At 48.5% G+C, this 26060-nt stretch overlaps 1 protein-coding gene and 1 pseudogene across 2 annotated transcripts; both read right to left on the bottom strand.

The window, feature by feature from the left end:
* Positions 1-1055: 1055 nt before the first annotated feature.
* LOC310887857 (olfactory receptor 6E1-like) lies at positions 1056-2053 on the bottom strand (the record flags this gene model as incomplete). Its single annotated transcript, XM_083814035.1, has 1 exon — positions 1056-2053. One exon carries the CDS (start codon positions 2051-2053, stop codon positions 1106-1108), a length of 948 nt encoding a protein of 315 aa, XP_083670161.1. The 3' UTR covers positions 1056-1105.
* A 14409-nt stretch (positions 2054-16462) lies between these two features.
* On the bottom strand, positions 16463-17399 carry LOC310887743 (olfactory receptor 14A16-like; annotated as a pseudogene). The gene has a single exon. The product of its transcript is annotated as an olfactory receptor 14A16-like (transcript).
* Positions 17400-26060: the final 8661 nt, after the last annotated feature.

The raw sequence follows: 26060 nt of genomic DNA, 5'->3' as shown, positions 1-26060 counted from the left end.
CAGTGAACTATCGTGGCCTGAATGCAATCATGCCAGTACTGAGTGCTGCAGTGCTAGACGTGGTAGAACTCCAATATGAACTAGAATCAAAGCCAGCCAAGAGGTATGCCACGACTGATATCACTAATGTGTTTTTCTCAATCCCTTTAGCAGCAGAGTGCAGTCCACAATGACACAGGACACAGGTGAATGCAGGCAGGCACACTCAGCATTCACACAAACAAAACAGCAGCAGCAGCATTATCCTGATCCCCTCTCTGGCTGAGCAAGACAGAGGCCCATTATTGGGAAATATAAAGTGCTTGTGAGCACAAATGCATGTGCATGTGTGTGGGTGCAAGGTAGATCCCTCCAGCAGTTGTGATCAGACACTCAGCCTGCCCAGGACAAGTTCCTGGCTCCCAGCCTCCCCAGTTGAAGGCACGTGGACATATGAGCCCCCGTGGGCACAGTCCCACTCCAGCTGCTGGCACACACCACCCCAACCTCACACATATTCACAGACACAGGCACACACATACTAAGTCCACACACTCCCATCTCTCCTGTTCCAGACTACAACACATGGGCCGTCTGACGCCCTGGTTCTAGTCCAGCTGCTGCACTTAGCCCTCTGTACAACCATCAGGTGACCTACAGCCCTAGGCAGCAATCCCCTTAGTCCAAATGGTGATGCGGAGAGCTGCTGCCAGTGACGCATCTTGATGGGTTTCCGCCTGGACACTGGGCTGACAGCCCTCCTAGGGCAGCCCTGGAAGGAGCTGGGACAAGATCTTGGTTCCACAGGAGCCTGTGACTTGGATTCCCACTTGCCATTGTTCTTCGTGCTCTTCTGGGCTTGTGGAAATGGGCCCTTGAAGAGCTGGGGTGTCTCCTGTGCTGGGCCTGGAAGAAGCCAGGGCAGGGCATGAACTGAATTACTCGTCCTGCCATCACTTCCTTGGGCCTTCATTTTGTGTGCAGATTATCATGCAGCCTAACACAATCCAGAAGGAACATAAACCTCCAGAGGCATCTGCATGTGGAGGTCACATATATGTGATGGTGGTATTACGTAAGATATGGCAGGAGAGAACTCAAATTGCTCTTCAGAAATGCATTATGATTAGGGGAAAAGCTGTGCTGTTGCACGGGCCATGGCTTCCTTCAGGGCCAGCATCACGGCCTTGTTTCTAAGACTGTAGATGAAGGGGTTTAAGAATGGGTACAGGACAGTGTTCAGCAAAGCTACAATGCTGTTGGTCTCCAAAGAAACATGTCCTGAGGGACATGCGTAGAGAGCAATGCAGCTTCCATAGACAATGGCCAAGGTGGTGAGATGGGAAGAACATGTAGCAAAAGCTTTTTTCCTCCCAGAGGCTGCTGGCATTTGCAGAATACAGAAAAAGATGCTTGTGTAAGATGCCAGAGTTAAACACAAGGAAGACAGCACGATAAACAATATGAAAACTGATTCTGTTTTCCAAAGCAGGGTGATGTCAGAGCAGGACAGTTGGAATAAGGGGGTGTTGTCACAGAAAAAATGCTCAATCTTGTTCAAACCACAGAAAGTGAGCTTTGAGAGCAGCACCAGGTGGTAACTCAAGAATGTGAAGCCCATGACCCAAACAGCAGCAACCAGGTGGATGCAGAGCCGATGCCTCATGATGGCAGCATAGCGCAAAGGCTGGCAGATGGCAACGTAACGGTCAAAGGACATGACAACAAGGAGAGTGAACTCTGCAGCACCCAGGGCAAAATAGAAAGAGGACTGGGCAAAGCAGCCACCTACTGAGATTGTTCTCCTGCCAGAGCTCAGAATCACCAACAGTTTGGTGCTTGTGGAGGACGTAAACCAGATTTCCAGGAATGCCAGATTGCCAATGAAAAAGTACATGGGGGTTTGCAGGCGGTTATCCACACACACCAGGAAAATGATGGCTGCATTCCCCATCACCGTTGTCAGGTACATAAGTAGAAGGACCAGGCAGAGAAATAGCTGTAGCCTTTGATCAAGCCCTGAGAAGCCTGAGAGGATGAATTCAGAAATGACAGTTCCATTGCCTGTTCCCATGCCCAATTTCCATTCATCCTGCTGAGGCAGAAACATGGCAAAACCAAGTACAGTAATTTCATGGTCTGGACAGAAGGCTATCTTCTTCCTTCTCTCTTTCCTTGCTTGCAGGCTTCCCATACAACAGAGAGAGACTGGCTTTCCTGTTTCACATATCAGCTAGAGTACTCTGGGAATTTCTTGTCTTCTTTCCAACTTTGTCCATCAGCCACAAATGATTCTTTCTCAAGAACACAGGGCTAACAAGGGGTTGTTAGTGATTGCACCCTGTTCCTGGGAAAGTCCACATTCACTCAGAACAATTGCGAACATCCATCATAACGTTTCAAAAGGAAATATCATGTACTGCACAAATACTTTCTATTACATAGGTGTTAAACCATCAATTCAAATATGTACATTGAAAGTTATTCTCTCTCCTCCTCAGTACTTGCCTTTTTGGACTAGCAACAGCTGGGGATCCCTTGTTTGATTTCAAATTAAGCAAATTTCAAGTACCTCTTTTGCAATGCCCTGCTTTCTTTTACATCATCTTCCTTTGTTTCTTCAGGAAAGAGGGAATACCAGTAGCAAGTGTAGTTTGCCTTTTTCAGTACTCTAAATCAAGGACAAAATTCATTATTGTCCCACCAGATCAATGGAAATGGATCTGTCACACAATCTCATCTGACCTCATTCTGCGTGGAAATGCAGTTGTTTCCAAGCAGTTGCTCTTCTCTCTTACTGTCAGATGGTGTCACCTAAATGCCTTAGTGCTCCGAGAGGTGGAAAAATCTTGTCATCGTCAAAAGTTTAAGGATGGTCCTTGTACAAAGAGGAAGCGCCTAAAAAAAGCAAAGTGCCAAGTACTATTGTGTAGGCTTATATTTCAGTTGTCTAAAAGTCATATCCTGGAGGCTGAGCAATTTAACTTACTCCCATCCTGTCAATGCTGAGAGAGAGAAGAGCATCTGAAAGAGATCCCTCACCTTTATTTTGCATGGCAGTTCTAGGCTGGGACAACCCAGCCACAAGGACTTTCTCTTGTCTCCATTGACTGTTGGGGAAGCCTCGGGAGAACAAGTTCTCACAGGCACCAGGAGTGAAGTAGGTGAAACTCATTACTGAAGTCTCAAGTCTCTGATGATTTTGGTAAGTTGCTCTCTTCTGTAAATCAAACTACTCCTCTAACAGGAAAAAAAAATAAAAAAAAAAAAAAAAAAGGAGAGAGAAAAAAAGAGAGAGAGAAACTTACTCAATAAAGACAGACATTTTCTCCTTCACCTTTCCCTATGTGTTTAGACATAGAAAAGATCACAGCAGATGACTACAGAAAGAGAACACCTCAAAATGCAAGGGTGGATGAGGAGATGATGGGTTCGAGGCAGTGAAGTAGTTTCTCTGTGGGCTGTTGTTGTGGTTTAACCCGGCTGGCAGCTAAACACTGCTGCAGGAGCTGGAGTGGCTGCAGGAGCTGGAGTGGCTGCAGGAGCTGGAGCTGGAGCGGCTGCAGGAGCTGTCGCTAGGTTGATAGTAGCATCAATTGCAGCTCGATAGGCACAAGCCAGACCCCAGCACGCTACAGTGATTTGTGTCACTTTGGAACTGCCAGAGTCATGACACCTTTTTTTCAAGCATTCTGCCAGCTTTTTAGGATTTTGCAGTTGTTCAGGGGTGAATGTCCAAAACACTGGAGGTGACCACTGCTCTAGAAACCTGCCCATATCCTCCCACACTCCCTGCCACTCGCAACTATCCCGCCTCAAGACAGATCTCCGGATGAGATTCCTAAGTAGTTGTTTAACCCTCAACAAAACCTGAAGCGCATTCAGGAGACATAACAACAAGAGCAGGCTGGTCTGAGTATCCCAAGGATATTCAACATCTCGGAGAACCACCGTAACTAGCTCGGCGGAAAAGAGGGTGGTGAAGGAGAAAGGGAGAGTGAACAGGGAGGGAAACATGTCTTCCCCTGTCCCCTTCACAGATTGGCTCCCTAACGAAAACAGGCAATAGGTGTAATTGCTAATAGTTTCCGAGATATGGGTTCCAAAGTATAGAGTCGACGACAGTGCTGAGTACAAATACCAGGTTAGAGTCATGACCAGAAATTTCATAATTTCATAAGCCATTGCTACACCGCACAGTACCATAACAATCTTAAACCAGGGCCCGGAAAGGATAAACAGTGCAACAGGGAGCACATACAGAAAGTAATGCGCTATAAAACTCAATTTGGAAAACAGGCACAGCAGACTGGAGATTAAGGCAATCAACATCGTGACTAGCAACTATTAAGCAGGTCCAATACTTATACCAATTTTAGTTTAACACACTCAGGTCAAATCTGTCAATATCTCAACCCTTCGGGCCCCACGTTGGGCACCAAAAGGACTGTTGTGGTTTAACCTGGCCGGCAGCTAAACACCACACAGCCGTTCGCTCACCCTCCCCCCTCCCTCTCTGGGATGGGGGAGAGAAACGGGAAAGTGAAGCCGGTGAGTTGAGATAAAGACAGTTTATTAAGACTGGAATATAATAATAACAATAATAATAATAGTGATAATGATAATAGTATTAATAATAATAATGTGTAAGAAAACAAGTGATGCACAATGCAATTGCTCACCAACCGTTGACCGATGCCCAGCCTATCCCCGAGAAGCTGGCCCCCCCACCCCGGCCAGCCACCCCTATATATTGTTTAGCATGACGTCAGATGGTATGGAATACCCCTTTGGCCAGTTTTGGTCAGCTGTCCTGGGTCTGTCCCCTCCCAGCTCCTGCCGCACCCCTAGCCTGCTCGCTGGCAGGACAGAGCGAGAAGCCGAAAAGTCCTTGGCCTGGTGTAAACACTGCTCTGCAACAATTAAAACATCAGCATGTTATCAGCGCTCTTTTCATCCTAATCCAAAACATAGCACCCTACCGGCTACTATGAGGAAAAATTAACTCTGTCCTAACTGGAACCAGGACAGCTGTATTGTCCCCTCAGGACCTGTCCCAGTGCAGAATGGGTGCACTTGGGCAGTAAAATGGGAAGCTCAGAAGTGGGTAGTACAACCATATTTGCATGGTCATTACAGCATGGGGTTTGGGCTGATCTTAGACCCCAAATGCCCCGCCTTGCTCTGTGCAAAGGACTGGCAAAGGGGAATCTCTGCACTGGCTTCATCTGGAAAATTTGTTGAGATTAATCCATTGGCTGTAATTGTTTTAGCAAAAGCTCAAGCCCATTCACCAAGAGCAGTATGTTGTGGTTTAGAACTGACAGACAGCTAAGCACTGAGGGGATCTGGTCAAGGTAAGGCTTTTGACACCGTTTCCCACAACATTCTCCTCAAGAAACTGGCTGCTCGTGGCTTGGACTGGCGTACGCTTTGCTGGGTTAAAAACTGGCTGGATGGCTGGGCCCAAAGAGTTGTGGTAAATGGAGCCAAATCCAGTTGGAGGCCGGTTACTAGTGGAGTCCCCCAGGGCTCAGTGCTGGGGCCGGTCCTCTTTAATATCTTTATCGATGACCTGGATGAGGGGATCCAGTGCACCCTCAGTAAGTTTGCAGATGACACCAAGTTAGGTGCGTGTGTCGATCTGCTCGAGGGAAGGAAGGCTCTGCAGGAGGATCTGCATAGGCTGGACCGATGGGCTGAGGCCAACTGTATGAAGTTCAACAAGGCCAAGTGCCGGGTCCTGCATCTGGGGCGTAACAACCCCAAGCAGCGCTACAGGCTGGGAGATGAGTGGTTGGAAAGCTGCCTGGCAGAGAAGGACCTGGGAATGCTGGTTGATAGGCAGCTGAATATGAGCCAGCAGTGTGCTCAGGTGGCCAAGAAGGCCAACAGCGTCCTGGCTTGCATAAGAAGCAGTGTGGCCAGCAGGTCTAGGGAGGTGATTGTCCCCCTGTACTCGGCTCTGATGAGGCCGCCCCTTGAGTACTGTGTTCAGTTTTGGGCCCCTCGCTACAAGAAGGACATGGAGGTGCTCAAGAGAGTCCAGAGAAGGACAACGAAGCTGGTGAGGGGTCTGGAGAACAAGTCTTATGAGGAGCGGCTGGGGTTGTTTAGCCTGGAGAAGAGGAGGCTCAGGGGCGACCTTATCGCTCTCTACAGGTACCTTAAAGGAGGCTGTAGGGAGGTGGGGGCTGGTCTATTCTCCCACGTGCCTGGTGACAGGACGAGGGGAATGGGCTAAAGTTGCGCCAGGGGAGGTTTAGGTTGGATATTAGGAAGAACTTCTTTACTGAAAGGGTTGTTAGGCACTGGAATGGGCTGCCCAGGGTGGTGGTTGAGTCACCATCCCTGGAGGTCTTTAAAAGACGTTTAGATGTAGCCCTTAGTGATATGGTTTAGTGTAGGACTTGTTAGTGTTAGGGCAGAGGTTGGACTAGATGATCTTGGAAGTCTCTTCCAACCTAGATGATTCTGTGATTCTGTGACCTTTTCCCCTGCAACGAGGGTAAGTAAGAATGGGAGGCAGTGATGGGAAACAAGTCTGGTCAGTCACATTAATCAAAAGATCACAAAAACATAGAAAGATTTGGTTTCAAATGCACCTAAAAGATCATATAGTTCCAACTGCCCTGCCATAGGCAGGGGCACCTTCCACCAGACCAGGCTGCTCAAAGCCCCGTTAAGCCTGGCCTTGAACACTTCCAGGGATGGGGCACCCACAGCTCCTCTGGTCAACCTGTTCCAGTGCCTCACTACCCTCAGAGAAAACAATTTCTTCTGAATATCCAGTCTAAAACTACCCTCTTTTAGTTTAAAAGCTACCTCTGCTCTGACTGGAAATGCAGGATGGGGAGACCCAATGGGCATAGTTTTTTGTGCTGCTGCTGCTCCTAAGGACAAGAGATATGCATCCCAGTCTGTCTCAGGAGCCTCACAATGAACTGTAGGTGCATGGGGTTCACGTCCAAGCCTGATACATGAACTCCTCATTCTGGTCAAGGAAGAGGAGCGCTCTTTTTGTAAGCACCCAGCAAAGAAGTGCACAGCAGCTGTCCCAGTCCATGTCTTTTCTACCTCCTGCAACTACTGCCACTGGGGTGTAGTCACTCTAAATGCCTATGTCATGCTTTTCTGATCCATGAAGAGTTTTCAGATACCCAAAGGCATCAGAAATGGCCCCAGAAACCAATGTCTAACATATTCCATCTGTTTTTATTCACAGACTGTCATCTGCATGAGTACACCCTCAGCAAGTTTTCAGTTGACACCAGGCTGAGTGGTACAACTGACATGGAAGTGGGAAGGAATGCCATCCACAGGGATCTAGACACACTTGACAACTTTGCTCATGAGAAACTCCTGATATTCATCAAGGCCAAGTGCAAGGTGCTGCACCTAGGTAATGGAAAGCCCCACTCTCCATATAGATTTGGGGATGAATAGATTGTGAGACTGCCTGCTGAGAGGGACTTGTACTGGTGTACTCGAAAAGACGAAGATCTGGCTATCAGCTGTCAGTGTGCACTTGCAGCCCAGAAAGCCAGCTGTATCCTGGGCTGTAACAAGAAAGCGCAGCAGGTCAAGGGAGGTGATTCCTTTCCTTGTCTCTGTCCTAGTGAGTCCCCACCAGCAGTGCTGCATCCAGCTCTGGGATCCCCAATGCAAAAAAAAGACAAAGAGTTTTTAGGGTGGCTCCAGAGGCCATGAAAATGATCAGAATGCTGATATATTTCCCATGCAAAGAAAACCAGAGAGAGTTGGGGTTGTTTAACCTGCAAAGAGAAGGCACCAGGGACAGCTTATTGCTGCCTTTTCAGAGAATCACAGAATCACAGAATCATAGAAAAACAGAATCATAGAATCATAGAATGGCTTGTTTTGGAAGGGACCTCAAAGATCATCTAGTTCCAAGACCCCTGCCATAGGCAGGGATGCTACCCACTACATCGGGTTGCTCAGGGTCTCATCTCACCTGGTCTTGAACACCTCCAGGGCTGGGGCATCCACAACCTCTCTGGGCAAACTGTTCCAGTGCCTCACCACCCTCTGAGTGAAGAATTTACTCCTAACCTCTAATCTAAATCTCCTTTTAGTTTGAAACCATTCCCACCTCATCCTGTCATTTTCTGATTGAGCAAAAAGTTGCTCCCCATCTTTTTTTAGAAGTCCCCTTCAAGTATGGAAAGGTTGCAATAAGGTCACCCCAGAGCCTTATGAGGGTCTGTAGTGACAAGAGATGTCATGCTTTTGAAATAAAATGGCTGATTTAGATTGGATATAAGGAGATATTTTTACAGTGAGAGTAATGAGACATTAGAACAGCTTTCCCGGAGAATCTGTGGATTCCCCATCACTGGAAGTGTTCAAAGTCAGGTTGGAAGGGCCTTTGAACAACCTGATGTAGTGACAGATGCCCCTGCACATGACAGAGGGATTGGATTAGATGATCTTAGAGTCCTGTTCCAGCCCAAATCTTTTCATGACCCTTTCATTCTTTGATTCTGTTATTCCATGATCTAGTCATTACTTGGAGCTTCAGGGATTCCAAAGCTTCTGTTTCCATATGTAGACTAGAAGTATGTCTAGGAAACTCTTAAACCTTAGTTTTGCATAATCTTTCATGTCTACAGACTAGGGAAAAAGAAAAAGAAAAAGAAAAAGAAAAAGAAAAAGAAAAAGAAAAAGAAAAAGAAAAAGAAAAAGAAAAAGAAAAAGAAAAAGAAAAAGAAAAAGAAAAAGAAAAAGAAAAAGAAAAAGAAAAAGAAAAAGAAAAAGAAAAAGAAAAAGAAAAAGAAAAAGAAAAAGAAAAAGAAAAAGAAAAAGAAAAAGAAAAAGAAAAAAAAAGAAAAAGAAAAAAAGAAAAAGAAAAAGAAAAAGAAAAAGAAAAAGAAAAAGAAAAAGAAAAAGAAAAAGAAAAAGAAAAAGAAAAAGAAAAAGAAAAAGAAAAAGAAAAAGAAAAAGAAAAAGAAAAAGAAAAAGAAAAAGAAAAAGAAAAAGAAAAAGAAAAAGGTTATAACTTGTGGGAGATGAGCTTCATTGGGTACAGCATGGAACTAGCAAACACTTAAGAGAGTGTGCCTTACAGATTATTAAGCTTTATCATACTTTATTTTAGTTTCCTTGCAATTAAGAATCATCCTTCTGTACCTGTGTGCAACCTGTTCTCTAAGGAAAGCAGGAGGGAGAGGTGGGACAAGGGAACTACAAGGTGCAACTGCAGACTTGAGTGGAGAAGTCTGATGTGAGGAGAAGTGATGCAAGTCCTAGGGGATCAGTGAGAGAAATGGTGTGAGCCTTTGCCTTCTGGGACTTGGGCAGTGCGGCTAGAGCTCTTGCCAGTGAAGACTGAGGCAAAGAAATCATCGAGTACCTCAGCTTTCTCCATATCCTGGCTAAACAGGTCTCCTGTTTCCTTCAGGAGAGGGTCCACATTTTCCCTCATCTTCCTTTTATCACTGTCATACTTAGAGAAGCCCTTCTTGTTGCCCGTGACCTTCCTGTCCAGATTCTATTTTACCAGGCTCTTAGCTTTCCCGACTTGATCCCTGGCTGCTCAGACAATGTCTGTGTATTCCTCTCAGTTTACCTGTCCTTGCTTCCACCTTCTGTAGGCTTCCTTGTTGTGTATGAGTTTGGCCAGCATCTCTTTGTTCAGCCATGTGGCCTCCTGGCCTTTTTGCTTGACTTCCTCTTTGCTGGGATGCAATGCTCCTGAGCTTGGAGGAGGTGACTCTTGAAGAACAGCAAGATTTCCTGGACTCCTGTTCCCTCTAGGGCTTTGTCCCATGGTACCCTACAAAGCAGATGCCTGAAGAGGACAAAACCTGTTCTCCTGATATCCAGGGCTGGGAGCTTACTGTGTCCCGTCCTTGCTGCCCTAAGCATCCTGCACCCCACCAGTTCATGGTCACTGCGGCCCAGGCTGTCCTTAAGCTTCACATTCCCCACCAGCCTCTCCTTGTTGCTGAGAACGAGGTCCAGCATACCACTGGCTAGCTCAGAGTAAATGAACTCCATCCAAATGAACTCCTAATTAACTGGGACCAGCCAGATCCATATACTGGGTAAAATCTTTCTAATGGGAAAGGAGGGCTGAGGTAGACAGCCTGATCCTCCTGGGATGAGAGGTCTGGAGCAAGGCAGTGGGTGTCCCTGTCTCAGTCCAAGAAGATGTAAGCCAAGGAGAGAAGAAGACTTGAGATGCAGCCAGAGGAGCACAGCTGGAGCTGAGATGTAGAAAGCCTCAGCTCTTCTGAGACAGAGGGACCTGTTTTGTTGGAGGCTGAAGGGAGCAGAGAAATCCACATGTCCTTCCAGACAGGATGCCTCTTTCCAGCATGAGAGGTGCACAGGGGCCTTCTCTGATAGCCAAGGGCAGCAAGTGTCCGTGACTCATCCCAGCACTGTTGGACTCCCACTGCAGAAGCATTTCTTCTGCCTCTGCCCTAGCTGGAAAGGCAGGAGAGGGAGACCCAGTGGACACAGTTGTTTGTGCTGGTGCTGCTAAGGACAAGAGATATGCATCCCAGTCTATCTTGGGAGCCCCACACTGAAATGTAAGTGCACAGGATCCATGTCCAAGGCTGATATATGAATTCCTCATCCTGGTGGTGATCAAGGAAGAGGAGGACACTTTGTCAGCACCGTGCAAGGCAGTGCACAGCAGCAGTCCCAGTCCATGTCTTTTCTACCTCCTGCAGCCACTGCAATGGGCGACAGTCACCTAGAAGGCTTATGCCATGCTCTTCTGATCCATGCAGAGGTTTCAGATACCCAGAAATATCAGAAATGGCCTCAGAAACCAATGTCCAGGTTATCCCATCTATTTTTATTCACAGTTTCTTATCCACATGCTATCTCTCCTCCAGCTGGACTCCACTCTTCCCACATTATTCCTTTGCTAAGGAACCCCCAGTGCATCAGCTGCATCATCTCAGCACTTTGGAACCTTGGTTGTACATGTTACACGTGGGCCATGTCCATGGTGGAGATGGAGAGAAGTTCCTTTCTACTTCATGTCTCCCACTTGGCTGTCTCATGTGGAGAAATCTCAGCTGATGAGCTAGAGGCCTCAGAAAAATTTTGTCTCTCCATAAACCTCCAGAGAAATATCTTCACCTGTCCAAGTGTTCATCCAGCAATGATCTTTGTGTTTTGTGTTTGCTAAAAGTTGAGAAGCAGACAGCCCTTAAAATTATTATCTCCAGTGAGCTAAAGCAGCCCTGTGTTTCAGTTCTTCTCTGCTCTGTGTTGAGGAAGGATTTAGCCAGCTGGCATTGAGCAAACCAGGTTCTTTGCAAGGAAGCCTCAGAGGGGTGATTCCCCCTCCATTCTGCTCTCATGAGACCCCACCTGCCTTGCTGCATCCAATTCTGGGGCCCCCAGTGCAAGAAAGGTATAGACCAGTTAGAGGGGCTACAGTACAGGGCTATGATAAGAGGGAAGAAATAACTCTCCTACAAAGAAAGTCTGAGGGTGTTGCAGTTGTTCAACATGGAGAAGAGAAGGCTCCAGAGACATTATTGATTCTTTTCAGTATTTCAAAGGAGCTCAAGAGAAAGAAAAACTTTTATTTTATTTATTATTATTAATTTTATTTTATTATTTTATTTTATTTATTTTATTCTATTTTATTTATCAGGGTCTGTAGTGACAGAACAAGGGGTCATGATTTTGAACTGAAAGGGCGTAGATATAGGTTAGATATAAGGAAGAAAGATCTTAGGATGAGAGTAGTGCAGCACTGGAAGAGGTTTCCCAGAGAAGTTGTGGATGCCCCATCTCTGGAAGTGTTCAAAGTTGCAATGGAATGGCCTTTCAGCAGCCTTATGTATTGAGAGATGCCCCTGACCATAGCAGGGGCATTGTACTAGATGATCCTATAGTCCTTTTCAAGCCTAAACCGTTCCTAGATTGTATCATTCTTTGATTCTAAGATTCTATGACTATCACACTATGATCTAGTTGCTGCTTTAAGCCTCAAGGAGTTCATAGCTTTTGCTTCCTTTATGTATTCTAACGCTGTCTTTAGGGAACTCCTGAACTATGTTTTTACAAAGTCTTTCATGTCTACTGACTGAAAAAAATGTTGATGAGACCATCCCCTGTGGGAGGTGAGCCTCATTACATACAACCTAGAGCTAGCACACAACTGAGCAGTGTGTTTTATTGATTATTAAGCTTTCTCATACTTTATTTTAGTTTCCTTGCAATTAAGAATCATTATTCTCCACTTGTGTGCAACCTGTTCTCTAAGGAAAGCAGGAGGGAGTTGGGACAAAGGAGCTACAAGGTGCAACTGCAGACTTCAGTGGAGAAGTCCGATGTCAGGAGAAGTGATGCAAGTCCTAGGGGATCAATGATAGAAATGGTGAGAGCTGGAGAGGTGAGGAGCAAGGTTGTCTGTACAGTGTCAAACTTCTCCTACCTGTCCAGACCTCCTTAAGGGACTCTTAGGGCTTGCTGTGTCTTAATAAGCCCCAAGGTGTAGTTGCTGACAACTTTATCAACTTCAGCTCCTGAGAGGAGACTGATGAAATCTCTCAGAAAGCCAAAGTCAGAAGCCAAACCCAAAGTCCTTCAAAGCACTGATTGGTCCTGCTGAGGGCCATTACTGACAAAGCCCCATGAACTCCTTAGGGCAGGTAATTGGAGGCCATGATTACAGGTAGGCCAAGGCCCTGTGCAGGTGTCTCTGAGGCTGAGAAAATGCTGGCTTTGTTTCATCAAGCAGAAAGACCAAGTCTTGCCTGCAGCTCTGGGCAGAGAGGCCCTGCCCCTCATGTGAGGCTCCAGACTCTTCCTCGGTCGGTGGGATGTGTGGTATGCAGTGCCAAGTGAAAGACAGTGGTATGAAACCTCCTGGCCTCTGTCAGGAAGTGCAAAGAGGAGACGAACCCCAACTGCTAAGAGGACAACATGTCTCCTCCCAGGCCCTGGTGGCAGAGAGACTTGCCATAGCCAAGGGCACAAGACCGTTGTTTTCTTGGCTAACTCTCACCTTGCCAGTACCGTTGTCCATCTCTACCACTGGCTGTCCTATGATGTCCCACACCTGTTCCCATTTCCCTTCAGGATACAAACACCCATCTTGCTTTCCTACCCTGGTCCAACCTTGGCGTTTCCATAGCTTCATTGATATCTCTACCTCCCTAGTTTTTCTCTCACATGCTGTGTCCGACTACCAAGGAAAGCTCCATCATCTTTCAAACTACCCTTCAGAAAAGGCATGCTAAATCATCCTTCTTGTTTCCTGTTATCTGACTATACAGAAGGAACCTCACCTTAATCTTCCAAGCCATGTGGCCTTCCTGCTGGCCTTTCAGCTCCTCAGTTAGACACAACCAAGCCACATGCCTGTTGCTCTCCAGTCATGTACTCAGGCACAAGAGACTTGAAAACCCACATCCAAGGCAGCTTCTGCATGGGCCTTTCAGGTACTTGGGCAGAGGGCATCACACAAGCACCATGCCAGCCAGCTGCCTTCTGCTGGCCTGTGAGAGACGCTGGCAGATGTGAGCCTAAAAGGCCACCTGCCAGCCAGGAGGCAAGGGTTGACCTGGCAGATACTTCACAGAATGGGACCTCCCAGTCCCTTGCCCAGCCATGCTCCTGCTGCTGGCCTCTCAGCCCCAGAGGCAGAAGTGACCTCGCAGTCCCCACCAAAGCCAACTGCTTCCTGCTTGATTCAAACTTTCTAAGGCACAGGCGACACCTTATAAGAACGTACCTACAAGGTGTCCTCCTTGACGCCCAACACCCACAAAATAAAAGCAAAGTCGTTGTCGTTCTACAAGGCCATGCATCTTCTGATGGCCTTTCAGCTTCTCTGATGGGCAGGAGAGAGCGTTGTGCAACCTCTGTTAGGTACTAGAGTAGCTATGATGTTGAAATAAAGACTTACACTTGCAGCGTGCCAGTGGCTCATCAGTTCCTTATGACAGCTAAAATGCCACCCTCATAGACCGGCCATGTGCCTGGAGGTGGCCTATCAAGCCCTCAGGCAGAAGTGCCCTGACACTCACCTGCACAGCCATGGGCCTCCTGCTGCCTTCTGAGATCCTGAGGAACAGCTGACCTCAGCAGAGAATCCCCACCCATCTCCTCCTTGAGCCCTATGGCCTGACCAGATCCATGTCACCCCACCTGCCTCCTCCAAGACCAAGTCATTGCTGCAGGACGTCTCAAGCACTGCCCAGAATCACGCAGACAAACCGCTTCAGTTTTGTGGTAAGTGTGTAGGAATGAGGGATTTTAGAATTAGGTATTCAGGTTAAATTCTAGGGATTGGATCTTCCTTCCATGTTTTGGGATTGAGCAGAGTCTTAGAGAGAGGCTTTGGTGTTCTGCTTTTAATACCCAGTCAGAGTTTAGGGTATGGGCTAGATTTTTGGTTAGGGTTTTATTATGTGCTTTGTTACTGAATGAGGGTTAGTGTTAAAGCTGACAAACTAATGCTACGGATTAAGGACTAGGGATTACCGAGAGCAATAGGTTAAGACTAATGGTAACAGGTTATGCATCTGGGATTTGACTTCAAGGTAGGATTTGAATTTAGGGATTACAGCAATGGATTCCTTCCAGGATGAGGGATGGCATTAAGAGTAACACCAGGTTTAAAGGTTCCTGGTTAGAAATATTACCAGTGGTCTAACATAAATGTTCTCTCAGTGAGTGTTGCACCAGCAGCAGCATTACCTGAACCCCTCCTAACTCTTCAAAATCTTTCCTTTCTGTTAGCCAAGTCCCTCTTCTCTCCCCCAGAATTCCCAGCTTTATTCTCCCAGCTTTCCCTTGGCCTCCCCAAATGTGTCACCCTGTTGGGGGCAGCTTTCTGATGGCCTTTATGACCTCAGAGGCTCTGCCTCCCTGCTGTTGGCCAGCCAGGGGCTGGGACAGAAGTGACCTCACAGCCAGCATCCACAGGGCTACAAGGAGCTGTTGTGCTCAGGAGGCCTCTTCCCAGCCCACCCAGGAGCATTGGGTGCAGGGGATGCCCTGCACAATCCCTCAGGTACTCTGCCTGCCAACCAGCTCAGGCATCAGAAGACCTCCCACACATCCTGACTCACGTTTCCCCATGAAGACTTTAGAAACTCCAGGTCACACTGAAGGAAATGTGTGGAAAAGAACTATGCAAATATTTTAGGAAAACTTTTAGAACTCTGCGGAGAAGGAGTTAGCATAATAGTAATGAACACTAGTATTGCTTTATTCATCTGGTTTCCCAAAGGACCATAGTGCCAAAAAGAAGTGACCTGGAAACTCTGTTCCACCTGACATGATGGCAACCTTAGGGAATAGTTTATGGCACTTGGACTTCCTCAGGTTCATCTCACTGCACCAATACTATGGTCACTCTCATATGGACAAGGTAAAGATGGACTCCTGATTTAGTAATTTAGTGTCCGTACCTAGAGAAAGAAACCACCTGTGTGAGCTGGGGCGAGAGCCCGGTGCTGCGAACGGTGCTTGCAAGGGGCTGATCTAGGGCCATTGCCCTGGGGCAGCATCTGCCAGGGCGTCCAGAGAAGAAGGGCCCAGCCCAGCCCCTGTTCTGCTGGTCCTCCCTGTCTCTCCCAGGAGGCCAGCCCAGACCAGCCCCTCCCCAGCTCTCCATACTTCCCTCTCCTTTCCCCAGCCCAGCCCAGCAGTGCAGCCCAGGCTGGGCAGGCCCCAAAGCAGCAAATGGAGTGGAGGGCAGTGGCAGTGTCCCTGCTGCTGCAATTTGCAGGGAATTCCCCTCCCACAGGCATTCTGCACCCCTGTAGGCTGGCCCCGCTCCCCAGGACAGCACAGCACCACACTGCTGGCCCTGGGGCTCCTCAGGCAGCACCACCGCACACACACAGCGCCCTGCTCTGCTCCCGGGACACCCCATGTCCCACACAGCCTCTTCCCAGGCCAGTCTGGGCTGGCCTGAGCAGCCATTCCTGCAGCCCCTGCCCATGCTGCCCACAGCCCCCGAGCTGGCAGTGCTGCTCTGCAGAGTGAGGGGGCTGTGGTGCGCGGGGCCGTGGGGGCACTTTGCAGGGCTGTGCTGGTCAGGCTGGGAAGGCTGGTGGGGGGCACTGCCACTGACTGCCTCCCACACAAGTGGTTCTTTGGCCATGAAGGGTGCGCACAGATAGCCGGCCTTCTTCAGAGTCAGAGACTCATGGAATAGTCTGAGCTGGAAGGGACCCACAAGGATCATCAAGTCCAACTCATGTCCAATGTCAGGAGAAGTTTTGGGGTGATTCACTCGATCCAGACTGTGAAATTTCACTGATTGAATAACTAATAATTTTCCCAACGCCTTTCCCATTTCCTGTTGTTGCAGAGCTCTGCTTTGTCTGTGGAATGCAAATAATGATCACATTTCTCTCTGGACTACCTCACCATCAGTAAAAGAAGTAAAAGTAAAGATGGAAGGAAAAAATAATGAAAATATCTCGGTCTGTAATGAGTTGCATTATCAGTGATATGCAGATGACAGTAACTACCTTGCTTCTGAAAAACACGCAGACATCACTTTCCACACTGCATCTTTCAGCATCTGATTCCTCATGCTGTAGATGAGGGGGTTCACTGCTGGAGTCAACACTGAGTACAGAACTGCCAGTAAAATATTCAGGGATGAGGAGGACATGGATGGGGGTCTCAAGTAGGCAAATGTGCCAGTGCTGATGTACAGGGAGACTATGGCAAGGTGAGGGAGGCACGTGGAAAAGGCTTTGTGCCGTCCCTGCTCTGAGGGGATCCTCAGCACAGCCCTGAAGATCTGCATGTAGGAGTACAGAATGAAAAAAAAAACACACTAAAAGTGAACATGCAGTAAAAACAATAATCCCAGCTTCTCTGAGGTAGGCATCTGAGCAGGAGAGCTTGAGGATCTGGGGAATTTCACAGAAGAACTGGTCCACAGCATTGCCTTGGCAGAATGGAAGGGAAAATGTATTGGCAGTGTGCAGCACAGCAAGGAGAAACCCACTACCCCAGGCAGCTGCTGCCATGTTGACACAGGTTTTGCCACTTATGATGGTCCCATAGTGCAGGGGTTTGCAGATGGCAATGTAGCGGTCATAGGCCATGATGGTGAGAAGGTAAAACTCCGCTAGAATAAAGACAGCAAACATAAAGACCTGGGCAGCACAACTGAAGAAAGAAATGGTCTTGGTGTCCCACAGGGAATTGGCCATGGCTTTGGGGAGTGTGATGGAGATGCAGCCGATGTCGATGAGGGCGAGGTTGAGGAGGAAGAAGTACATGGGGGTGTGGAGGCGGTGGTCGCAGGCTATAGCTGTGAGGATGAGGCCGTTGCCCAGGAGGGCAGCCAGGTAGATGCCCAGGAAGAGCCCGAAGTGCAGGAGCTGCAGTTCGCGGGTGTCTGCGAATGGCAGGAGGAGGAACTCTGTGGGTAAGCTGCTGCTGAACATTTGCTGTCTCAGGGCATGGTTGGCTGTCCATGGGGGAATAGACGGTGACAAGTTAGAGAGACTTTTCTGAGCAAAACCTAAACCATATTTCACAGAAACCTCCTCACCAAGACTGCATCCTCGCTGCATCTTCATCTGAAGAAGACTTGCTCCTGCCTGGAGCTCTGTGTTTCTCTGCCTAAGGGTGCCACAGAGAACATGCAGACTCTCTGTAGGCTCGGCAGGAGTCAGTACAACCATACAGTATATGCTAAAGAGCACCAGGGATGGATATCAGGCGTCCGCTGGCCAGAGGCATCTCCCTACTTAAAGGTGCTGAGAGGGAGTTCCAACAATCCCACAAGAAACAATGAAGGTGGTGTTGGTGTTGTCTGTAGACTAAAGAGTGTGGAGCGAAATTGTGAGGTTCCTCAAAGACCTACAGGTCTCTTTCAGTGTAATGCCCTGTGAGTTTCAGTCCCTTCTACAATCCTGACAACACCATTATCATCCGGACTGCCCTCGCAAAGCAGGAAGATTAAAGCAGAGACCTCGGAGAGTGCCTTCCCTTCAGGTACAGGAGGTGTTGTTCTTGCCTTTCAGGAATCTCCCACAAAGATGCCCTGGGGGTGCTGTGGAGCTCTGAGCAGCCTGCCCCAGGCAGTAGCATCTGGGCACCAGCAGGACCCTGCCCTGCCTTGCCCTGCTGGGGGGCTCCTTCCACCTGCAGCTTTTCCCCGCATCTCCATGGGAAGCTCCCCGGGCAAGCTGAGTGCTGAGCCTGGCAGGCGGCAGAGGCCCTGCCCTGGCACACAGCCCCTGGGGCACAGCAGCGACCCTGCTCTGCACCACAGCCCTGGCCATCCCTGCCTGTACCCTGCCTGCACAGCCTGCAGCCAGCCTCGTGAGAAGGAACAATCATGTTCTGTCCCTCTGACAGCTTTGGCAGATAATCCCTGCTCTGGAGGTTTTCACTCCTCTCTTATACAAAGAAACTCTGAGGGTTCTTCTGAAAAACCCCTACAGGCTGCAGGATTTGCCAGCAAATCTGGAGATGGCACCAGAAACAACTGCTGTGTTGCCCTGCAGCCAGACACGTACCCTGTTCAGGGCTGGGAAGATTTCTCCAACACTGAGCTCTCAGCATCCCCCCTCCACACTGCCTTTAACATCTCCCTCCCTTCTCCCAGCCGCCCTTGTCCCCTGCAGGCAGTGCCCCCAGCCCTGCTGCGCTGTGCAGAGGAGCTGCTCCTGGGCAGAGCTGTCTCTCTGCAGCACTGCCCGCTTGCCAGGAGCTCCCCTTGGGCCCAGGAGCCCAGCCCAGCTCAGCAGCACCGGGAGTTCTTCAGAAGTCCATGGACCTCCAGGGGAATCGACTTTGAAACGGACTGAAGTAATCACTGATGTTCCTTCCCTCCACTGGGGAAGGAAACTCATTTCCAGCACTGTCGTTACTCATATCAGGAAAAGTATGATGTCCAGAAATCACCTTTCCATGTCCTGGTTTTAAGCAGAACACTCACACAAGGACAGGGTGGGATCTGCCTTCCCCCTGCTGAGGGAAGTTTTTCATCTGAGTCAACCAAGGCATCTCTTTCTTTTTTTGCAGTCCAGATGCTAGAAGGGGTTCAGCTGCCTCTCATGCCTCACACAAGCCCACAGGAGCTGGGATTCCTCTTGCCTTTGTGCAGGTGGGCACAAACCAGACATCTGCATGTCTGCTGCGTGTCTCAGCTCCCAGCACATTTAATGGAGGTGGAAGGCAGGAGGGAGATGTTCAGATGCAGACACCAGGTGACATTGGAGGTGCCAGAGTGACATTTGAGTGACATTTGTGGTGTCAGATTTCTCTGGGTCATAAACAGAGATGATATGAGGAAACTGCTAGCAGCTGTAGCCCAATGGCAAAGAAGTAAAGGCAGGACCTATTCAACCTCTAAAGACTTTACTGCTCTCAAATCCATTTAAATATGAAACGTAGATGCGAAATATGCCAAGATAAATATGTTTGGGGGATATAATTTCTCCACTTAAGTTATTGGGAGGACATGCATTTTTGGAAATATCTATATAAATTTATATTTGCATAGAGGGAACTTCCTCATCTTGCTGGGACATGTCCCAGACCTATGAAAACAATCATAAATCTTCTAGACAAGCTACAAAATTCTGAAAATGAAGACTTCTTACACACCGAGAAGAACAACAACACAACATATTTTTATTTATTTCACAGAATCACAGAATGGTTGTGGTTGGAAGGGCCCTCCAGAGATCATCTAGTCCAACCAAGCAGGCTCACCTAGAGCATGTTACACAGGATCGCATCCAGGTGGATTTTGAATATCTCCAAAGAAGGAGACTCCACAGCCTCTCTGGGCAGTCTGTTCCAGTGCTCTGTCACCCAAACTGTAAAGAAGTTCTTCCTCATATGACAATGAAATCTCCTGTCATTCAATTTATACCCATTACCCCTTGTCCTATCACTCACCACCACTGAGAAGAGTTTGGCCCCATCCACTTTACATTGTCCCCTCGAGTATTTATAAAGGCTGATAAGATCCCCTCTCAGTCTCCTCTTTTCTAGGCTAAACAGACCCAGCTTGCTTAGTCTTTCCTCACAGGACAGATGCTCCAATACCTTAATCATCTTTGTGGCTCTGCGCTGGACCCTCTCTAGAAGTTCTACATCCCTTTTGTACTGGGGAGCCCAGAACTGGACACAGTACTCCACGTGTGGCCTCACCAGGGCTGAGCAGAAGGGGAGGATCACCTCTTTCAAACTGCTGTCCACACTCCTGATGCAGGCTAGGATCTCATTGGCCTTCTTGGCCACAAGGGCACACTGCTGGCTCATGGCTAACTTTTCCACCACGACCCCCACGTCCCTCTCCGCAAAGCTGCCCTCCAGCAGGTCAGCCCCCAACCTGTACTGGTGCCCAGAGATGTTCCTTCCCAGGTGCAGGACCCTGCACTTGCCCTTGTTGAACCTCGTGAGGTTCCTCTCTGCCCATCTCTCCAGCCTGTCCAGGTCCTTCTGAGTGGCCGCACAGGCCTCTGATGTGTCAGCCACTTTGACAAGCTTTGTATTATCCACAAACTTGCTTAGGGTGCACTCCGTCCCTTCATCTAGATCATTGATGGATAAGTTGGATGGCACTGGACCCAGTACTGACCCCTGGGAGACACCACGAGCCACAGACCTCCAACTAGACTCGACACCGTTGAGCACAACACAGAGCTCTGCCATCCAGGCAGTTCTCGATTCACCCCACTGTGCACTCATGGATCCCACAGTTCCAGAGCTTGCCCAGGAGGATGTTATGGGAGACAGTGTCAAAAGCCTTGCTGCAGTCAAGGTAGACAACATCCACTGCTCTCCCCTCATCCATCCATCCATCCAGTCATCTCATTGTAGAAGGCTACCAGGTGGGTTAAACCCAACTTCCCCTTGATGAATCCATGGTGACTGCTTCTGATCACCTTCTTTTCCTCCATGTGCTTAGAGATGGCCTCAAGGATGAGCTGCTCCATCACCTTTCCAGGGATGGATGTGAGGATGACCGGCCTGTAGTTGCCTGGGTCTTCCTTCTTGCCCTCCTTGAAGACTGGAGTAATGTTGGCTTTCTTCCTGTCCTCAAGCACCTCTCCTGTCCTCCAAGACATTTTGAACATGATAGAGAGTGGCTCAGCAATAACGCCTGCCAGTTCCCTCAACACTCTCAGGTGCATCCCATTGGGATCCATAGGTTTGTGGGTGTCTACCTTGCCTAAATAACTTCTAAGCCAATCCCCTTCACCATGGGGAAAGTCTTCTTCCCTCCAGGTTTTCCCTCTTGTTTCCAGGCTCAGTAGTGCTTGGGTTCTAGCCTTAGCAGTGAAGACCAAAGCAACGAAGGCATTCAGTAACTCCACCTTCTCTGTATCCGCCATCACCAAGGTACCCACCTCCTTTAGCTGAGCACTCACATTTTCCTCAGTCTCCCTTTTGCTGCTGATGTATTTGAAGAAGCTGTTATCCCTGATGTCTCTCACTAAATGTAATTCTCACTGGGCCTTGGCCTTTCTCATTGCATTCCTGCATTCTCTGACAATGTTCCTAAATTCAACCCAAGTGGTCTGTTCCTTCTTCCACATCATGTACGTTTTCTTCTTCTGTTTAAGTTTTCCCAAGAGCTCCTTGCCCATCCATGCAGTTCTCCTGTTCCCTTGCTCGAATTCTTTCTTGTAAGGATGCACCAACCCTGAGCTTGGAGGAAGTGGTGCTTGAATATTAGCCAGCTCTCCTGGACCCCCTTTCCCCTCGGGCCCTGGCCCAGAGGATTATTCCAATTAGGTCTCCGAAGAGGTCAAAGATAACTCTCTTGAAATCCAGGGTTACAGTCCTCCTTTTGCCCTGATTCCTCCTCGCAGGATCTTGAACTCCAGCATCTCATGATCACTGCAGCCGAGACTGCCCTCAACCTTCACGTTTCCAACTAGACCATCTCTGTTTGCTAGCACCAAGTCCAGCAGCGCCCTTCTCCTTGTTGGTTTACCTACCACCTGTATCAAGAAGTTATTCATAGTGGTCTGCAGTAACCTCCTGGACCATTTGTTCTGAGTTGTGTTGTCTCCCCAGCAAATATCTGGGTGGTTGAAATTCCCCATAAGAAGCAGGGCCTGAGAACGTGAGGCAACTTGTAGCTGCCTGTAGAAGGCTTCAGCCACTTCCTCTTCCTGATCCAGTGGCCTGTAGTAAACACCCACCACACTGTCACCCCTGTTGGCCTGTCCTTTGATCCTCACACATAGGTTCTTGACTTGCACTTTGTCCCCACCTAGGCAGAGCTGCATACATTCCAGTTGCTCACTGACATAAAGAGCAACTCCACCACCTCGCCTTCCTGGCCTGTCCTCACTAAAATCACAAAGCTGTCCATGGCCACATTCCAGTCATGGGAGATGTCCCGCCATGTCTCAGTCATTGCAACGAGATCATAACCCTGCAACCGCACACACATCTCCAGTTCCCCTTGGTTATTCCCCATGCTGCGTGCATTTACATAGAGGCATTTGAGTTGGGCTCCCAATGCGTCTGCCCTTCTGGATGGGGCAACTTTAACTCTTCTATGTGGGCCTGTGGGAGCTCTCCTGTTAAGCTCTGTTCCCTCTCTAGGCTCTGGGCATCCTTTGCTGGCTCTGGTGTTCAGCTGGCGTGAGTGGGATGGCGTGTCATCTCATACCTTATCCCCAGCATCCCTGATGATATCTCCCATCGATACAAACTGGAGTCAAAGGCAGCCTACTGCTATGCCACAATTGATATACCTAAAGCATTCTTCTCCATTCCTTTGCCAGCACCATGCAGGCCACAGTTTGCTTTAATTTGGAAGGGAGTCCAGTCCACCTGAAATCAACTGCCTCAGGGGTGGAAACACAGCCCTACTATATGCCATGGACTGATTCAGACCGCCCTGGAGCAGGGCAAGCTCTTGAACACCAGCAGTACATTGATGGCATCATTATGTGGGGTTAGAAAGCAGAGGCTGTTCTTGAGAAAGGAAAGAACATGTACCAAATCCTTCTGAAATATGATTTTGCACTGAAAAAAATAAGGTCAAGAGACAGGCACACTGGATCCTGATGCAGGTTGGCCATGGTCAACGGGGCCACTGCAGAGGCACAGGCTGGGCATCGTTCAGCAGGTGGTGAGCAATTGCATTGTGCATGCTTGCTTTGTACATATTATTATTATTATTATCATCATCATCATTATTCTCTCTTCTTTTTCTGTCCTATCAAACTGTCCTTACCTCAACACGTGAGCTTTTGGGGGGTGAGGGTGAGCTGTGTGGTGCTGAGGTGCCTGCCAGGTTAATCTTAATACTTATAATTTCCTATCAATCAGTATAAAGTGCTTAATTTACAGTCATCCTTATGGGAAGGTAAACCTCACTGAAGACATTCAAGATGAGAGCTTGCTTTGCTGTTTGGAAAATTGCTGCATGTTTTCCTGTTTTTTGTTTGAAAATGAGGAAAAACCCTTCTGTGGCTGTGTGCAGCCAGGTCTCTAAGGAAAGCAGGTGGGAGCTGGTGCAAAGGGGCTGTAACATCCAGCTGCAGACTTCAGTGCAGAAGTCTGGTGTAAGGAAAAGTGATGCAAGTGCCAGGTGGCCATGAGAGAAATGTCAGGGTTGGGGTGGAGAGGAGCAAGGTTGTCCATGCACTGTCAGACCTCAAGAGTCTGCTTTTCCTCCCTATGGACATCTCCATAGGAGAAGCCCTGGATTAATATCAATTGAAGAAAGATGCTCAAAACTGAAATGCAACAAAATTCAGCTTTTAAAACGAGAAAAGATTTTTATTAGGAGCTTTTTGAAATCTTCCCCCTTAACTACACCATGAAAGCTCTGAAATTAGTTGTCCAAGTCTTGAAGACTTGAATAAAACTATGGAAGACATATGGTTCCTTAAGTGTTTCTGCATTTTAATGAATTCCATGGTGGATTTTGGTGCTCAGTGTGTGAACCTCAGGTACTGAGAGGAGAATGATGCAATTGCTTGAGAAAGTAAAGTCAGAAGGAAAAGTTGAAGTCAGTTGGAGTATTAATGGGCCCCACTGAGGGTTGTTACCAAGAGATTCTCCTCAGGGACTTGTTAGGGCAGATAATTGGAGGCCATGATCACAGATAGGCAAAGCACTGTACTGAGAAAACTCTGGGTTTGTTGTGGTGAAGTAAAAGGGCCAGGTCCTGACTCCAGCAACTGGGAGGGAAGATCCTGCACCCCCATGTCTGGCTCAGGGCTCTTGCTGGGGGTCTGTGGGATGTGGTGGGCAGTGTGATGCCAGGAGAAGCACAATGGCATGACACCTCCCTGCCTCTGCACAGGGTCTCAAGAAAACAATGAGCCCCCTTGCAATGACTATATCTCATCTCACAAGCTCTATCCAAGGGGACAAAAATGTCAGGGCTGCAGGGGCCTTCTCTTCTTGACAGCACCCACCTCTTTGTCCTCTCCAGGCTTCCCTATGCTGCCCCACACTTTGCCCTATTTCCCTGAAGGCTGCAGACACCCATCTCTGTTCACCACCTTGCTCTCATCCCAGCATTTCCATGGTTTCACCGATGTCTTCTCAACCCTCACCAGCTGTTCCTTGAAACACAAAGCCATGGTCTGATCACAGACACTCTTTGGGTGACCTCTGGCACAACAGCACAACCCTTTGGGGGACATTTCTTCCTCTTCATGGCCAGTGCCAACCTTCCAAGGTGCACTTTGTAGCAGTTTTTTTCTCTCCTGCTCTTTCCTACTACCAAAGAAAACTCCATCAGGGTGGAAACCACTCCTGAAGTAGGCATCCCAACCCATTGGCCTTCTAGTGGCCTGTCAGCCAGCCAGCCAGAAGTCACCTCACCAGCATCCTCCAAATCATGGTCCTGCTGCTGGCCTTGCAGCTTCTTGTGTAGACACAACCAAGCCTTGTGCCGCCTGCTGTCCACTCAGTACTCGAGCAGAAGGGGCAGTACAACCCATGTTCAGGCCTTCTTTCTGTCTGGATCGTCCTGGGCATATAGGCAGAGGGGATCCCACAGTCAGCATGCCAACCAGGTGCCTTCTGCTGGCCTAGCAGGACCACTGGCAGATGTCAGCCAAAAAGTACAGATCCTAGGTGAAAGTGTGACCTGTCAGCTACTTCAAACAGAAGTGACCTCACAGTCCCTTTCCGTGACACGTTCCTGCTGCTGCCCTATCAACTGCAGAGACAGAGGTGACCTCACAGTCCCTTCCACAGTCACATTCGTACTGCTGGGGCAGGAGATCCTGAGGCAGAGCTGAGCTCATCAGAGCATTCCCACCCATCTCCTCATTTAGGCATTTAGATTTAAGTATTAACGTAACAGGTTAAAATAGGGTAAGGGCCTCATATGACTGCTTTAAGTCAGCTTTATGGTGAGATCAACATTACCTGAATATTCTTACCTCTCCAAAATCATTAGCTTCTGCTCTCCAAGCTCCTCTTTCCTCCCTCAAATCTCACATCTCTCCTGGCCAGGCTCCTCCTGCCTTCCCCATATCAATCATCTTCTTAGGGGCAGCTTTCTGATGGCTTTCATGAACTCAGAGTATCTGTCTCACCTCTGTTGGCTCCTCCGTTCCTGAGAAAGAAGCAGCTCCTAAGCCAGCATGGAGAAGGACACAAAGGCTGTCGGAGCACCCTGCACAATGTGCCCAGCAGCTCTGCAACACCACAAAAGTGCGCTTCCTGCCTATATGTTTTGGTTCCAGAATGGCTCCTATGGACCCAGGGTAACTTTTTCCATGGTCTCATGAAGGCTTTGTGTTCCCCCAGGCATCTGGGAGGCAGTGGCCCCCTCTGTGTCGAAAACTGAAAGCAGCCCTGAAGGATGAATGAGGCAAAAGCTGAAACCTCTGACATGACAACACCTCTTCAAGACCTCTTCCTCAATGGGGCCTACCAGGTACTTAGGAAGAGAGGATCTCACAAACGATGTGCAAAGCAGGTGCATCTGCTGGCCTATCATGGAGACCAGCAGATGTGAGCCTCCTTTAGGCTCACAGATCCCAGCCAGGATTCAAGGGATGACATGTCAGCTACTTCAGAAAGAAGTCAACTCACAGGCTGTTTAACAGCCATTCGCTTCCTACTGGACTTAGAGCTTCTGAGGCACCACTGCC

Source organism: Anser anser (genome assembly GCF_964211835.1).
Source record: "Anser anser genome assembly, chromosome: 29".
In the NCBI taxonomy this organism is placed as follows: domain Eukaryota; kingdom Metazoa; phylum Chordata; class Aves; order Anseriformes; family Anatidae; genus Anser; species Anser anser.
Note: the sequence above shows the minus strand (reverse complement) of the source record. Positions and strands in the feature narration are given on the sequence as shown.